Genomic DNA, 17106 nt, shown 5'->3' with positions numbered 1-17106 from the left:
AGTAGTTCTCTCTCACATGGATCTTTCTTCATTGACCATGGGGGTTTTTTTCAGTATTTCTTATTCTTGGGATGTTCCTCTATCAGCTGGTTCACCTGCTTCAGTGGAATTCCCATGCTCATGGGTTTCTATGCACCCCTGCCAGACAGCTTAGCTATTTGTGTTCTGAAAGGTCTAATCCAAGGAGACAGTGCTCTGAAAGTGTTGTTGTGCTGTGATCATTTACTGGGTCTCCCACTATTATTCTTCTGCATGTTTCATGATCTGTTTGTTACTCTTTCTGATGCAAAGTTCTGCTGATGTGGATTTCTGCTAGTGAGAGACATTGTGTTGCACAGCTAGTGGTACAAACATCAAGAACTGTGGCAGGGGAAGCCTGAATGACTTCAGCAGGCACTTCAGTGCAAAATAAGTCATCCTTTGAGTGTTACACAAGTGGAATAGGCATGAAAAGATATCAAAGAACTTGCTGTAATGCATATAGCAGTTCTAAGACCAAGTCTTCTATATTTTTTTAGAGGTTCCAGAATAAGAAAGTGTTAAAATTTATTGAATAAGGCTTTTTGCCACCTGTTTTGGTTTTGTTTAAACATGAATTTAGGTATAAATTGTAAGACTTCTGATATGTTTTACACTGACAGATAATCTGTAAAACTTGCTCAGGTTGTATAGAACCCAGTACAATTATACACTGTACTGTTTAAGAAGATGGTAAGAACAAATGTGCAGGAGGAGTGTATGTGAGATGACATACCAAGGCAAAAACATAAGCCTTGTACCCTGTGTTCATTTTTTATAAAATGCTGTCTTCATAGAATGCAATGGAGTATGGAAGTCCTGGAGTTAAACCTCCAGCCATTCACATACATATATAAAGATACACGAATGAATCCTCAGCTCTCTTCTGTAGAAAACTTCTTGATATTCTTTTCTTAAGAGTGAAAAGCCACCCTGAGGGGAAAATCAGTCAAAAGCTTTTTGATACATCTGTTTTGTATAAGTTTTATTAGTTTATTAGGTTTAATCTTGAAATATAATCATGTGTGTGGAAGGTGGTTTTTATTACTTGCTTGTGTTATGTGTGTGCTATTACTTGAAATGCTGTTGTTTTCTAATTTCAAAAAAGTGTCGTTTCAATACTTAATTGTTTTTTAAATTCATTACTAATTCACATAGGCCACATGTTGTATAAAATGTCACACCTTGTGCACTTACATTAAGTGGTGCACTAGGTACTTGCACTTCACCTGTCGACTCCGCCCTGTGTCCACACGAATAATAAAACCTCCATAGTGTGGTTAAGGGCACTTTGATATCTAGTTTGAGCCTTTTAGAGGGTGTTTAAGATAGGTACAAAGTGAAACATCTGGTTACCCTGTCTGCAAACTGCAGTTTGGCAGGTGGATGGTTGGAAGCATTCTTAGTCTCAGGGAAACATCTGAATTTCTCTCTTGTTCCCAAATATGAGGAACTGCAAAGTAGGTTTGTGGCAAGATTTCAAGGGCAAAGAAAGAAATTCTATAGAAAATAATGCTATTACGAATAAATGATGGCTTGAGCTTGTAATGACTCATGATTTGTTGTAATCACAAATTGTCTTTGTGGTATCTTTATTATTCTGAAAATGCATAAATCCACTTCTCTGTAATTGTTTTTGTATTGTGCAAACAATACTGTGAATGAAATCATAGGGAGAATTTTCTGCTTGATCTCCCTGCAGGAAGTGGTATTCTCGCAATATGTCTCTTACGATAAGGTCAGAATTTTGTATTCATGTCTAAGGAAAAAAATGTGTAGACATTGGTATTCATTTGCGAGGGGAATTTAGACTAACTTGGATATCTGGGGATTTTAATGCAGGGTTGACTAGAAAAGACATTTTCAGTCTATATAGAGCTTGAAAAATGTCTTAGGTGGCAACTTTGAGCTTGTACCAACTTTTTCAAGTTGTAGCGTTCTGAACCACAAACGTGGCAGCTGAGTAAGACTGACAACTTAATCCAGTTGAGCAGCCCCTTGTGAGCATTTAACTGAAACTATGGGACCTAGAACATGTTATGCTGCATGCCTTTCATAGACTTCTTTTTCTTTTTAAGAGTTAAAATAATAAATAAATAAATAACCCAAAAAACTTAGCTAAACCAGGCATGTATGGAGAAGTAACCCTAGGGATAAAGTGGATGTTTGGACAAGAGACATGTTATTTCTGTACTTGTAGTTTTCTGGAGGGTGGTGCGAATATTTTAAGTAGTAAAAATAGCACCAGAGTCCCTGCAGAGCAGAACTTAATATATAAGTTAGTATTTTTGTAGTTAGTGGCTAAAACTGTGGGAGAATGTTCATGGTGATGTTATACATCAGCTTTAAAAACAAAGTGCCGAGACTTTCTGAATGATAAGTGTTATCTTCCAAATACAGATGAACGCTCTCTGTGCACTTCATGAAAATGAAGAGCTATTGAACTCTGTCAGATACGAATTTACAAATGTGTTGTGAATTTTGTTTGGAGCTTAAAATTTTTGCAGTGCTGAGTACTGTCTCCTTGGCGTGCAGAATTGAGCGTGCGCTGGTTAATATGTAGGCTTGGTGGTGTTTGGTTTTCTTATCAGTCCGCACAGTTAAATGTCTTTCGAATCTGCCTTGGAGCAGCTGGCTGGCAGCTGACGCTGCTGTTGGCACCACCCAGCTTTAACATGACATCACCAGGAGAAGTCCACCTCTGTGCTCAAGGAAGTTGATGTGGGAGCCACACTCTGTGAAGTAGAGCATAACTGCTGAGAACACAGAGGGTATGTAAAAATGGAATTCCTGAAAAAAATTGTTCCCACCGCTGCTTCTGGAGATGTTCTGGATGTTGGGAGTACAGCTCGGGAAAGCTCTCCAAGGCTGCTGAAGATGAGACGGGTCAGACTGTTTTCATTAGGACAGACAATAGATGAAGACGAGGAGACACATGTTTTACATCCTGATTACTGTATGTATCCATGTCATCAACCTGGTGAGAACTGACTGCTAAGCTCTTTCTTCAGATCATGATTATTTTGTTAAACTGACAAATTTGATTATAAAAGACCTTTTTATCAGAGTTCATATGATTATGGTGTCTTGAGCTTTAGATGTATATTGTCATTGACGTATTATCGTTTGTTAGTGACCTATGTGGAACCAATTTTTCAGGATTTCTAATTTCAGGATTTCTTCTTGTCTTTGCATGCCTGTGTGGCTTTTCTCCCTCTTTCTGGGATAAGAATATGTTTAATATGTTTGTGTACATAAAATTAGGCACTAAGTTGACTAGACAGAAATGTGCTACATAGAGATCTGTGACTGCAGTGCAAGATGTGAGTTTTGTGTCATCTTTTCTTTCCCTATTTTTCTGATCCCCGTTGTTTACAATGTACGTTTTCCTTTTTTAGTGTTTTGAAGATTGCATGTTTTTAGTGAACATGATATGTAAATAAGACAAGTAAGAATATGGATATTGTATAGAGAATTTTTAACCTAAAGAAGGTTACTTGTATGATATTTAAAAAAAAATTACTGTGTATTAGTGGCTAAATATTACAGTCTATCGTGCTAATAGAAAGTAGAATTAGTTCATGTTCTTTTTTCAGATAGTACAGCTGGATGGTAATGGAAAATTCAGTTTTACTTTTTTTTCTTTTTGCCTTCAGCTAAAATAGTGCAGTCTTGGGCCTTTATGGTCTTGGATTCTGCTGGCTGTTAGATGCGGTTTTTGCCCTTCTCTGTGTAGTTGGATATTTTCAAGAATTAGCATGGCTTTTAAATTTTTTTCCTTACCTACAGTTTTGGGTTTTTTTGTCCACCTGCAGTGGTGGGAGGTGGAGACATTCATCCATCGTACTAGGTGATGAACTTACAGCCTTAGGAAATTAAGCTTGTGGTGGTGGGAGAAAAGGATTTCCTTGGAAAGACTTCTCTCAGCCTTTCTGATTGTAAAGTGAACCACTTTTTTCAGTGCATCAGGTTGAGTAAGATAGGCAACTCAGGAGAGCAGGGGCAGTTTTGTTCTGTTAAAGTTGTTCCTGTGCACAGCAAATTACAAGATAATGTTCTAATGCTTTGGGTTATTGAAGGCCTACAGAATAAAGTCTGCAGCTGCCTATATACTTGTAAACTGATCAGAAGCCCATGGTCTCTGATGGTGAAGGTTTTTTAGCCTCATTTAACTTAGAATGTTGTACAACAGCCCTGGAGTTTATAGTTGGATATCACTGTTAATTTAATATCTCCATAGGTGTATCTCACCAATCCTGCTTTTATACCGTATTCTCATTTCTTTATAGCTCTCAATTTAAACAATATTTTTTCCACATGTTATAATTTCAGAAGAAGTAGAATTGTCTTTATGTCAGGTTAAAAGAAAATGCTATAGCTGATTGAAGTTTGTAGACAAAACAGATACATTCATCTTTGTTCAGTGTTTTGTTGATAGTTTAAACAAATGAGGATAATAAACATGGAATAAACTAGTCTGACTGTTAAAGATGAGTTTTCCTCTCTTGATTATAATTAATATGTGATTAAAAAATGGTGACTATGAAGAGTGGTTTTATGGAAACCAACAATGCCTGACTAATATTGCTTAATAGTGTGATGTCATCATTTACGAAATGAAGACTTAGAGTCTGCTCTGGGATCATGCTTTTACAATAGCAGATAGTAGCTGAATCCTCTTTAAATTATCTGCTTATTTCTATTTTTGTATCTTGGTAATGGAATGAACTGCTCTGCTGGAATAGAGCAGAACAACTACTGTGTTTACCAGTTGGGTATGCTGCAGAAGGCAGGTGCTGACCAAACAGGTAATAAAACAATAGAATTATTTGAAAAAACAGTGTAAACATTTACTTACTTATTGTTGGCAAATGTGGTGTTAATGCAGCACAGAATTTAATATAGTGAAGCTGTTGAGGAACTTAGTTTTTTAAAGCTAAGCTGGTTTGTCCTATTAATATGTTTGAATTTGAGAGTGAGTAGTGTTTATTATTTTTTTCTTTTTACTTTCTGTTCCTTATTGCTGCTGTTTAATGATTTTTTGTTTTGTTTTGTTTTGGTGAGAATTTAGGTGAAATACTGAGCCTGACAATTATTTTTAAGTATAACCATATTTTGGAAATTCTCTAACAGACAGACCAAGTGAAAAACCTCTTCCTGACATTGAAATCTTAAAATATTGTTTTTATAATACCACCTAGTTGGGTTTGCATCTAGCTGACCTAAAAATTTTGTGAGAAATTCAGGTGATGAATTTTTTTTGTTATGTTATTAAAATATTTATCATATTCGCTTTCAGAATACTCTACTCAGTATGTACTTTGTTTTAGAGGTGAAAATAGGACCTTACAAATATATGTTGTGCTTTTAAAATATATAGTTTCCATCAGAATGGTTTCAAGTGTATTTTAGAAATCTTTTCAGATCTGTCTTTTTAGATGTAGAAGATTAGTACAATTGTAGAAGAAAACCACAACTGACTTGTTGAAGTATTTGTATATGACTGCATCACAATGCTTTAAAGAAGTTAGTAAAAGAACAGGCAGTTTTTAAAAATTTGCTGTAGCATTTAAGAGTGGTCGTGTTCTCAGTTTTAAAAATTTGTTTCAAAAAATCTACAGTCCAAATGAACCATGCAAAGTTGAGCATGGAAGATTCGGACTGTGGTGTTAAAGGAGGGAAATGCCACGACTGCCCTGTGTGAACTGGCAAATGGCAGCTGTACCTGTGGAGCATGAAATGTGCCCTCCTGTTGCAGCTCTGTGCTTTTGCTGTGTTACAAGGCAGGGTAGCTGATACTATGGAACTGTCTTAATGGCTAGCTGTGTAAGTCAAATCTGCAAGAACTGTAGAAAAGATGTTAATTTTATCAGTGATATGAGTATTCTCACTGCTCACAACCCCCCATGTTATTTCTGTCTATGGAAAACCTACTTCACTTCAAGTGCTTCAGCTAGGAGAGTAAAAATATGCCAACAGGAATCTTTGGAGGTAAAAAAGCAATGGAGCTGTAGCTGCCTCAGGAGGTTAGCAACAGGGGCTGGATACACATAAAGCACCTGTGAGTGCTGTGTCCCTGTAATACCAGCAACTCTGCAGGTTGTATTGAGCTCCCCATTGCATCTCTAATCAGCCCTGTACAGCAAAGGCTGACCTGGGACTTGGTGCTTATACATGAAATAAAGGTCAGTTTCTGTACCCAAGTGCAGAGTTTTGATGAGAAAAGACTGGGGGGGTTGGTGTGCAGCTGTGTACCCTGGCTTCCCCCTACAGTCTCTGCTCACTTACTTTTAAAGACTGCTCCATAATACTGTTTGGGATCCAGAATACCATTTACATAAAAATCTCTAACCTCTCTCCTTGTTTTCTTATCACTGCAGATAGCATTGTTTTGCTTGAGTAATGCCCCAGGAAATTGTTCTGTGTATATTTTCCATAAGAAATATTAAGTGAACCTCTCCTAAGGGCCTTTAGAATCTGTGCTTGAAGCTCTTTGCAACAGAAGGCAGGGAAAGGAGATTTTGGTTCGATTTTTGAGTGCAGTTTTACAAGCGGATCAGGCTGATCTGACAGTTTGCTGTCAATGAAAAGGGCAATCTCACTCACAGCTGTGCAGCCTTCCCCATCTTCTCTTGGGTTCTGGTGTGGCTTTTCCCTGAGCAGATTAATTTCACAAAGCCAACAGAAAATGTTCCAGTGTATTTGGGGCACTTTTTGGAATGAATCAGCAAGGGGAGTCAACTTGCTGAAAGGGCCTTTTGGGTCGGTAGTGAGGATAGCATTAGATGTCTTACCATCACCAAAAGTAGCAGTCACCTTTTGGATATCCTCTGTTTTAATTGATTTGTGGAAAATGAACTCTTTAATATTTTAGATAAATGGAAAAACAAGCATCTCTCCAGAGTTTTATTTTAAGTGCAGGGATGATACGTTTTATTATTACTGCTTATAAGCAGATAAAATGACCATTGGGTAAATGTTTCTTAAGTAAGGCATTAGCTTAAGATGGAGTCAATAAAGAACTGAAATAAGGTCCAGCAAATCTTTTTAAAAGTAAGCCCAAGTGCAAGGAGGGTATGCCTCTGACTTGTTTATTTTACCATTAATACAGAAAATCAACTATAGATGTGTTTAATTGTCAGAGACATCTCAAATATAATTTTTACTTTTTTTTTTGAAGATCTGATTTTTAAAAATTGCCTACTTGACTATGTATCTAATATCCTCCTGCTGTAGTTTTTCTCAGGGTTTCATCTGAAGAATATGTGTGCAGAAATTTGCAATGAGTATATTTTAGTCAAGTGGTGAAGTAATTATAATTTAGTGCTTCATACAAGGTGTGTATCAGGACAAATCAAACGTAGATCTAGAAATATTTCTTCATACTTAACAGCTACTCATATTTATGAGTTTATTTATATAAATGTGTGGAGTATATGTATATAGTGAGGAGGTAATTCACTTGTTTTCCTCTGACACAAGGTGAAGAGGGATTGTCAATTTTTTTATTGCTGTTGGTCTTTTAATAGATTATCTTTGTGTCACATTTGCAGGGTCTTTTTTATGCATCTTCTGGACTTCAAGCACTTTAAAGGTTTTCTCAGACATAATGTTAGTATGAGCTTTCATGTGACACCTGAATCAATGCGATGGCTCAGTTTTGCGAACAGGAGATTGTCCCCCTCCACCTGTGGTGTTGACTTGTATATTCATTTTTGGTATTCCCGTTGCATGTCTATATTTGGTGAGACTATTCAACTTGCTAAATCAGAGGAAGCCCCCTTCCTTTTCAATACCAGTGGATAGGCAGCAAACTAAAACACTGTGAGAAATAACCAACAGCAAATTTACGAAGTGGCTGTCAGTAAGCCTGCTGTTTGGACTTTGGTTTTCTGTTCTTTTGACTTTCTGTCCTGCAGATTGTAAGGTGAAAACTAAGAAGTAATAAAATTTCCAGTCTATAAAGGGGAAAAAATAAAAGGGAAAATTGGACAATATTTAGCTGCAAATATTCTTTGAAATGTTATCTTTCGGCTAATTCTTTGAAATAATGCAGATAAAATTTAGTGGGAGGATTGTAAGTTAAATAAACATCTCTTGACTTTTTCAATCTACTGTTATTTTTGAGGTTGTTGTGAGAGGGACAAAATAAAGCTTTTAACTTGAAGGAGAGGGGGAGAGACATGAGCATGTGAGGGATATGAGAAAACTTAACATAGACTGAAAACCAAGGAAGTTTTCAGAAGATTCTTCAAAAGTTGATTGAGGAGAGTTGTGAAGTGCTGAAGTCAACAAGATGTGGAGAAACTTGTTGCAAAAATAGTATCTGCTACTGTAAAACTGTACTATCTATGATATAGTGGTAATAGAAGAACAAAAATATTCTTTTAAATTCCTTGTGTCCAAGATGTCCACAGGCCTTGAAAGTGACATTTTCAGACTAAGAGAAGTTTAGCATGTTGTTCTTTTTTGATTTATACTGTAAATATCTTGCACATAGAACAGATTTTAAAACTTAATCTGCTATCAGTAATGTCTGTTAGTGATCCCAAGGTCGAGTATATAGAAGGCTGGATAGCATGTAAAATAAAAGTATCAGCTTATTTTTAAGGAGCTGTTTTCTTTGAAGTAAAAAGCTGTTACATTTAAAACATTAAAATTGATCTATGGGCTAAAAAAAATCCCAACTAATATCTTCCTAATGCTCAAGAATGTATTTGAAAGGTCAGTATAGCATTTACTAGCAGGATTAATTCAACAATTGCATATGAAGATGCCATGTTCGTGACACGAGCAATTCAGATTAAAGTAACAGAAAGATTAGAATTGGAACATTGTTAAACATTTTTTTAATTGTCACTTGAAAAAGAAGTCTGTGTTTCAAATGGAAAAGTTTTAGTTTGTAGGTGATCAGAGTAGCCTTAATCTCCTTTAGACAAGATTTTTCTGTTTCTAATGAAAATGTGAATTTTGTGGAAGTCAGGATATTTTTCAGTAATTGATATTTTTCTTGACTTCTGGTAGTTTCTGTTGGCTGCATATGTTAACTGTTTTATGTCTCAGTTTGTAAACTTCTGTGTTTCTAGTTGCTTTTGCCCTAAGCTCTTCAATTACAGGATGGTTCTTACCCTGTGAGTTCTAACTTTACATGTGTTCCTGCATTATGTGGATCCAAACTGAGAGAAGAGGAATTTCAGCTACTTTCTCTTAGTTAAGGGCTACTTTGGAAAGCCTTTCCATTTTCAGTAAATGTCATTCTTTGTGTCTCTAACTTACCAGTGAAGAGCCTTTAGTTGCTTTTCAAGTAAGAATATGTTCTCTCAGGTAGTAAATGCTGTTGACGAGTAGCTGTGATTTGGGAAGCAGCGTTAGTTATGTTCGTTGTTGTCCTCAACATGCATGGTCTTGTTCTCCAGCCAAGTTCTAAAAGGTCCCTTCAAGCAAAGACACACCCTCCCAGACAGGAGGGTTCTTGACTCATGCTTGTAAATTTTTGATGTTTGTATTTATTTATAAAAGAAGGATTTTGTTATGGGAAATCCAAAAGCACTACAGTTTTGAAGAGACAGGTAAAACTTTCAGAAAGCCATGTCACTTTAGCAGTGGTACCTTCTGAAGAGATTAAGTTTCTGTCTGCAGCAGTTTTTCATGACATGCTCTGGATGTTCAGGACTTGGTATATCCTCACTTCATGAGCTGTGCTATGTGCCTTTATAGGGAGATACTACATAAATAATAATAGTGCTTTACCTGATTAGTCCAATGAGGTCTGTAGTGACAGGCGTGTGGTGGACCCTGATTGCTTGGAATACTTTCAATGCTCATTGACAAGACAAGTATGGCAGTATAAGCTTCATCACATCAATATAAGTTTCTAACATCAGGATGCTGTTGCACAGTTGTATTAGACTCAAAACTGGTGTCACTTGGCAGCTCTTCAGGATGCACTGGTATGAGCTTTGTCTTAGTTCTCCTTTGCTGAAGGAAGGATGTTTTTAATTTCAAAGTATTTTCTAACTTAAAGCAGGGAAACCAGTAATACGTATAAAAGAAACTCAAAACTTGTATAAAAATATGGTATTTATCTAGTACGTTGTTTTCAGTTTATTAGAGTTAGTTTAAGACTGTTTTTTCTATGTTTCATGGAAGGAGCCATGCAGAGCAGAGTAGGTTAATTTGCCCAGATATTGAGGAAGTTATACCATAGACATTTATAGGTACATTGTACGTTTGGATAATTAACATGTTCATATCAGTTACTGGGAGAAATGAACAGTATGCAAATGCTTTATCAATAGATAATATGACTGACAAATAGGGAGAGTCAGTTGAATGAATGGAAAAAGCTAAAGCGCATTGTCCGTTTTATGTGAACATGGTTTTAGCAGCTGATTTCAGTTCTTCATTTTTCAGAATGAAAAAAGTATTTAGTAGGGCTTGCAGTGGAGTGACGCTTTCATTTGGTGTGCTGTGCTGGATGCAAGCACAGAGCTGCCTGCCATCGTTCAGATGGAGCGCTGGGCTTTGCAGCTGCTGCCCCCTCTGCAGCTGCTGGCAGAGGCTAGTTTGTAGTCCAACAGCACTTCAAGGATCTTTGTGTTATGGACTATTTGCACAACAAAAACGGCCTTGTAAAGTTTTGGGGTGTATTAGGTTTAGTATCTAACTGTTGCGTTTAGCTGCCCTTGGGTTTGTTACTACTTCTGGTTCTCTTCCTTTCTGATTTTTGTATTTCTTTTCTTGCTTTTCTTTAGTGTAACAGCATGCTTGCTGAAGATAAAGGTTCAGAAATGACACTCACATTAATTATTTTATTTCTGAATTGCAAAACAATGTATATTTTACCTTTTAATTACCTTTTTGAATCTTAAAAGCGTCTCTATTTTTTACTTATGCTTCAGGTTCATACAAGAATCTGTTGTTTCACAGAGATGGGAAAGCTTCAAAATTCAGCATTAAAAACACTTAATTGTTTAAATCCTGGTAACTAAAGCGCTAAAAAAAGGCTGTAAATATTTACTGGCTTTGGAGTGAAGAAATATGCCAGTTTAGTTCAACTGTGGGGAATGCCATGTTAATGTAATTACTGTACTTATTTCTGATATTGAGTGGTGGAACTCCTTATTGTCCTGCCCTGTGTAACTGAAACATCAGGAAAGGCAATTTCAGGAGTTGAAACCTCAAGAGAAAATTTGCTGTCCATGCCTTGCCCCTCCTTGCTTTCCTTTTCCTGACACTTAAGTACAGCTGCCAAGTCCTTATACTGTGTGTGCAGAGCTGCCGCCTACAGAGGGATTTGAGCCATAGTGGAGTAAATTGGTAGGCTTATGATTGTGAGGAGGTTTTACAGACACCTGTAGTAGTTCCCTCTTGTCACTATGCCATCCCCCATCCCTCTGCCTGCTGTTAAGTGCCCCATGGCAGAGGAGGCTGAATGAGACTTATGCAGGGCTCTACAGTGCTTTAATGTATGAACAGGAATGGGCTGCGGTGACAGTGGCTCAGGAGCAAGCACTCAGCTTTGCTTCTGGCAGAGGGAGGAAGGCAGGAATTCACCTCCAGGCACAGAGCAAGCACATCCACAAGGATCTTCAGCTGCTCTGTGAGTTTAGTGGTAATCTGCATCCGAGAATATTTTCTACCCAAGTGCTGTTGCACTCATGAGGCTTAACAGATTGTGGCTTCTGTGCTGAGTTTATCCCTGTAGGTAACTTTTTTCTTTAACTTTTTCTTGTTTAAAGTTTTCCCAGATGAATCATAAACTCTCAGTGGGTTTTTTTTCTTCCCTCAATGATCTCTATAGGGATAGAGTAACTGATCCTTGCATAAATACAATGTTTCCCTTAAACGTGGCACAGACATCCACATCCAGCAGCTTGGGAGGAACAACAAAAATAGAAACATAACTGATTTGTAGCAGTTGTCTTGAGGCCTTGTAGGGTAACAGAGTTAAGCCTTTCCTTACTCTATCCATTTAAATGCCCAGCAACTAAGCAGGGATTTTCTGGTTAGCTCCGTAACTGTTTCCAGGTTCCATTTAAAAGGCTGGTGAAAATGGAGGGCTGGCTCCCCAAACCCAGTGCGTTGGTATGTTTGTGCTGAAGCACAGTGAAGAGGCTGACACGATACGGAATTGGATAGGTCAGACCTTAAGGCAGTTATTTTGGGTTGCTTGACATAGAATCAGCCTAATTGGGCTTTATATCTTTCGGTTTTATTTGCAGTCATTGAAGATTGAAAATTAGCACCTGAGAAGGGAGTAAAGCACTGTATTTTCCAGAATTTTAATTACAGGGCTGCTTGTGACAATCGAGAAACTTGTATTTGTCAGACTTAAGAGATGTGGTGGCAGTTTTAGGCTTGTGTATCACTTTACCTGTCTCATTTCATCTTGGAGGGAGATTGGTTAAATATCATCTCAGAACTGCCTGGTGTGGTTTTTGAAATGCTTCACTTTTTTATTACTGAGTTGTTTCCTTGTAGTCTTATGATGTTTGCTTATGTGGAAAGCTCGATTTTCAGGAAGGGCCAGATATCTGTTTAGTATAAATTCTTAGGAAATTCATAGGGCTCTTGTCAAACTACCTTGAATATGATTTAATTTTTCATGATTTAATTACTCTTGAAGGTTGCAGGGGATTCTTTCCCTTTGTTTGGTTGGGTTTTTGTTGGTTTTTTGGTTGTTTTTTTTTTTTTTTTTACCGCAGATTTACTATTCAATCTAGATATTGTTAACTTAATGAAAAGTTAAATATTAACTGTATCTTCTTTGATCTTACTCAAAGACCGTGTTCTGCAAGAAGGCTGTGCATCTTCAGTGTCCTTCCAGAAGTAGCTGGAAAGTTCGTAATTTACTTTAAATGGGAAATATTGTTTGTAGTTATTTGTGTGGATGCATTTTCTGTCAGTCTGTATCATGCTGAAGATGAATGTTGTAGGTCAAAACTGTAAAGAAACTTCTGGAAGCAAGAGTAGCTGCATATTTTTTGTAACTGAAAAGAATGCCTTTAGCTGTGGTTTTAAATTGAGTGTTAATGCCAGAATGCTTTGTTCAAAATAATCTATTTTTTTTTTTTTTTTGTAGAAGGATAAATAGAAAAATCATATTCTGTTATCTTGGCCATCCCATTATGAAAAAGCAAGAGCTGCACTGGGGTTTTGAGGGAGGGAGGTAGTGTGTTTTGAATATGCTGCTAGAGAAATGAAACTGCTGTAGAACTGGGGAATAACACTTCAAATGAAGGGGGAAATAAAGGAAATGAAGCTAAAAATCTGTAATGCTTCCTGTGAAACACAAATTAATGACTTGTAAAGCGTTATTTCTTTGCCATTTAAAGCAAACTTTTTGAAGTTAAATATTGCTCTTTTAAAATAATAAATACAGCAGTATCTTCAGTCATTAAATCCTCTTACCTTTTCAGTCTTTAGAGGTGAAGCTAAAACAATGTTGTGTGAATCATACTAATAATTGGAAATTTTTTTTTGTTCTTGCATATCAGTGTTTTGCCACAGGTCAGATCTCTGGCAGCTACTGCAGCAGCAATATTATGCATATGGCACTTCATGTACATTGTTCAAAATAGTTGCCAGCAATGTCTCTGGGTAGCTCCAAGAAAATGGCATGATGTTACTTGAATTAAAGCAAAGCTGTGCAAATAGCCTTTGCATATGCATTTCTGGTAAATGTATTGATCCTACTATGGATAATGATCCTTTTAGAAGTATTTTTATTAAATACCTAATTGTACAAATAAAAATTCTGATATCTGTACAATCTGCAGGGCTAAAGTTTCTGATCGCTTACATTGTTTGGGTTCTCTAGCTATTAAAACACTCAAGGCAAATCTTACCTGTCCTGTGACTGGGCTTTACTGTACATGTATTGAAAATTCCATCTAAAAGGTATGTGTGGAAGTGCTGAATGGACTTTGCTTATACAGGGCAAGTGTGCTATCGATGAATGGTACCACAAATGGACAGTCTAATGCTTCCTGGAGCAGCTGGGCTTACAGTGTGTGAATCTTGTAATGTATCGCTCTATCTGCAGCCTGGAGTCTGCTGACTTAGGTCACTGAGGCAACTGGAGCAATTTGCTTCTGGCCATCCTCTTTACTGAGAGTTTCTGCTCCATATCTGAGCAGAAAGCATGGTGTGGACTGGGCACTTGGATTAATCATTTTAGTTGAGTACAAACAGCTTGTGTCTGCAGATTGAGCACTTCTGCTTTACTGCACCTACAGTCCAATTCTTGTCTTGTTCTTTTAAGAGCTTGCTGATACCAGTGTGCTTATTCAGGCACACCTCAGCTTGACTCTTGAGAAAGTATCAAAAATAGACTTTACAGTAGTCTGCTTCCTTTAGAAGTGAAATTGATCCAGAATCAAAAAGTACACAAATACTGGGACCACTATATAAACTGCGTATTTATTGGAATTGTGTAATGTTCAGCCTGTTAATAAGAGGATGCACAGGTCCTCAATTTCATATTTTCTTTTTGGATTTTTTTTCCTACATGAACCAGCTCCAGATCAAAGCAATTTGCTTATACTTAAATGCAGGTGCTTTATTTTCCATTTTATCAAAAATAGTAAAATGTTAATCTTATGGAAGACTTCTCTTAAAAGTACTCAAAGGCATAAGTATTTTTAGTGGTCATACTTGTTGCTCTCAGTTTTAGACACAGTGTACTTTCCAGAGGATGCTTTCATTTTCCTCTCTGAGAATGAGGAACTGGAAAAAAAATCCATGCTGTAAATGACATTTTTCTAACACAGTTCTAGAAATACATGATGTTGATATCTTGTAACTCTGCATGATGAGTTTTGTTGGGCTCTTCTTAAATAATTAGCCTTGTCTGTGCTTGTCTAAGATTCAGAGGCTTGTAATCCATAGTTTTTCTTTCCTGCTTTTACTATTCTTGTTTTGATTAAAAGGTTATGTTTTAAACTTTGTGGTTTATACTGAAATCTTCTGTTTATTCTGATATTTGGTAGGTTGTTTCATTAACTCATTTCAAAGGAAATCCAAAACCCAAAAAGTCTGATATGGCAGTCATTGATATTTACACACCTTTGGTTATGAAGCAGTTAAATTGAGTTGTGAGGAAAAAGAATTTTTGTAAGGCTTGTGCACAGTTGTACAATAAGACAACTCTTATGACACTGATGCTTATATGATAAGTCTAAGATACCAACAGACCCATTACTCCACTTGTTAAATGGACTTGTACTGATGATTTGGTTTTGCCTTTCTTGGGGGAAGAGGGGGGCTGTGAAAATACTTGCTGTAAGCCATTTCTAAATCTAATAAATTAGTGATGTCCATTTAATCAAAGTTGCTATGTCTGTGCATGTATGTATGAGAGCATACATATTCATGTAGTATTAGAATCTTTCTTTTCAAAATATTTTTGTTCCTAATATTATATATTCCTAGTCTTCAATGCATCTATTGAAATCCTTAGGAGAAGCTTATACTCTTGGTACTTACAGTTCTCATTTCTTAGAAATTGTTAATGGGCTAATGTTTTTTTTTTCTATTAATCATGTAAAATTAAAATTGCTAGTATTCTTGAGGAAGCCCAGTTGATGGTGATTGCTACTATGAATAAGTAAGAGTGCTACGAAATCTCAGATGCTGTGGTGGAAGGCCATGTAACTTGCTTGGCCAAACACCTCAATGTTGTAAATCAAATTTTGAAAAAGATTACCTAATAATCATTTAATTTTGAAACACTACTTTACGGAAATACTGACAACTTCTCCATTTGTTGAAAGTCTTAACAGACTCCAGAAGGTGGAACATGGAGATTAGTATTTTTGTAGGGTTGTTTTAGTGTATCTCCTGGACTTTCTGGGATGATTGTTTTTTAGTAAGTTTTTGGCACTGATAACTTAAAGAATAAAAGCTGAGGGGGGAAAAGGGCAACTACAAAGAACCCAAAGTGTATTTTTAAAAGTCATTATTTTTGAGGTGCTGAGAGAGTTGGCTCATGATTTTGGAATGCACACTGTTAACAACGATTCCTTTGAAGAAGTCTCTGTAGCCCAGTGTTAAAGGCAGTCAGAGACCAACCATAATTAATACAGGCTTTCAAATTAGTGGTGAAATTCATCAGCCAGTTCCAAAATCTGACCTTTATATCCCACTCATAGCAAAATACAACCTCTGTTATGTCTTATTTGGTAAGAGGAAAAAGGAATGCTTGAATGTATTCATAAAAGGGGTGATGAAAAGGAATATGAGGTAATACTACCTGAAACAGGCTTATGAGAGAAAGTTTGATGCAGAGTCCCAAAGAGTTACTCTGTGGATGCATGTTCTGCTGTACCCTGTTTGGGGAAGAAAAAGCATTCTTGTGATAGAGGTGGCAATTTAGTATCTTAACATAGAAAATTATTTTTTGCATGGGGAAATTGGGATTATTTTTAACCTATGTAAACTGAATGATATTACTGGTCTCTCTCTTAATAAAACTGTTCATCTTCTAAATGACAGCAGCTGATGCTTGAACCAGCCTAATGCAGTGACAGGCTGATCCCACTCTTTCTCCAGTGTCCTTCTTCTGCTGTGTTAGATCTGTCACTTAGAGCCACTTAGTTTTGCATCAACTGGTTTGTGTTACTGTTAGTGATAATTGTTTTGTCTTTTTGGGGTGGGGGATATAGGTTAAAAAAGCCCCAAACAAAACCAAAACCACAAATAAACCCCAAACCTGAAAAGTATTTGATCGACACTGTTCTTAAATCTTTCCTACAACTTCAGATAATTCTAATTTGCCTGAGGACACAGGCATTATTTCCTCCTCTTGGCTTGTTACTCCTAGTACAGTATGGACAGCAGTTTTGAAATTGTGAATTTTTAAAAAATCATCTTAAAGCAGATTTAGTTAATCAGTCTTCCTTGGATCTGCATGATTTTTTGGTTCATCTGTATGGTGTGGGTCAAGTTATAATTTAGGTAGACATAATTAAACTGCTGTTGGCAGCCACTGCTACAAAAATCTCAGCATCCAATTCTCTCAGTTTCTGTTACTTGACCCAGGGGTAGTGACCCAAGGTACATATGTAATTTGGTGGCACTTACAGA

General features: G+C 36.7%; 1 protein-coding gene across 8 annotated transcripts in view; it reads left to right on the top strand.

The window, feature by feature from the left end:
* The window catches only part of FRYL (FRY like transcription coactivator), a 162217-nt gene that overhangs the window by 23290 nt on the left and 121821 nt on the right, over positions 1-17106 (top strand). For 6 of the 8 annotated variants that reach the window (XM_066185719.1, XM_066185714.1, XM_066185713.1 and 3 more), the window contains exon 1: positions 2781-2974. The exons of the other annotated variants lie outside the window; for them this stretch is intronic. In XM_066185719.1, coding sequence (XP_066041816.1) covers positions 2800-2974 — 175 coding nt within the window. In that variant the 5' untranslated portion in view covers positions 2781-2799. Of the gene's footprint in view, positions 1-2780; positions 2975-17106 lie in introns of those variants that run through there. 8 annotated transcript variants of the gene reach the window in all.

Source organism: Chamaea fasciata, unplaced genomic scaffold (assembly GCF_029207755.1).
Source record: "Chamaea fasciata isolate MVZ Bird 193981 ecotype frontalis unplaced genomic scaffold, bChaFas1.0.hap1 SCAF_6, whole genome shotgun sequence".
Classification (NCBI taxonomy): Eukaryota; Metazoa; Chordata; class Aves; order Passeriformes; family Sylviidae; genus Chamaea; species Chamaea fasciata.
Note: the sequence above shows the minus strand (reverse complement) of the source record. Positions and strands in the feature narration are given on the sequence as shown.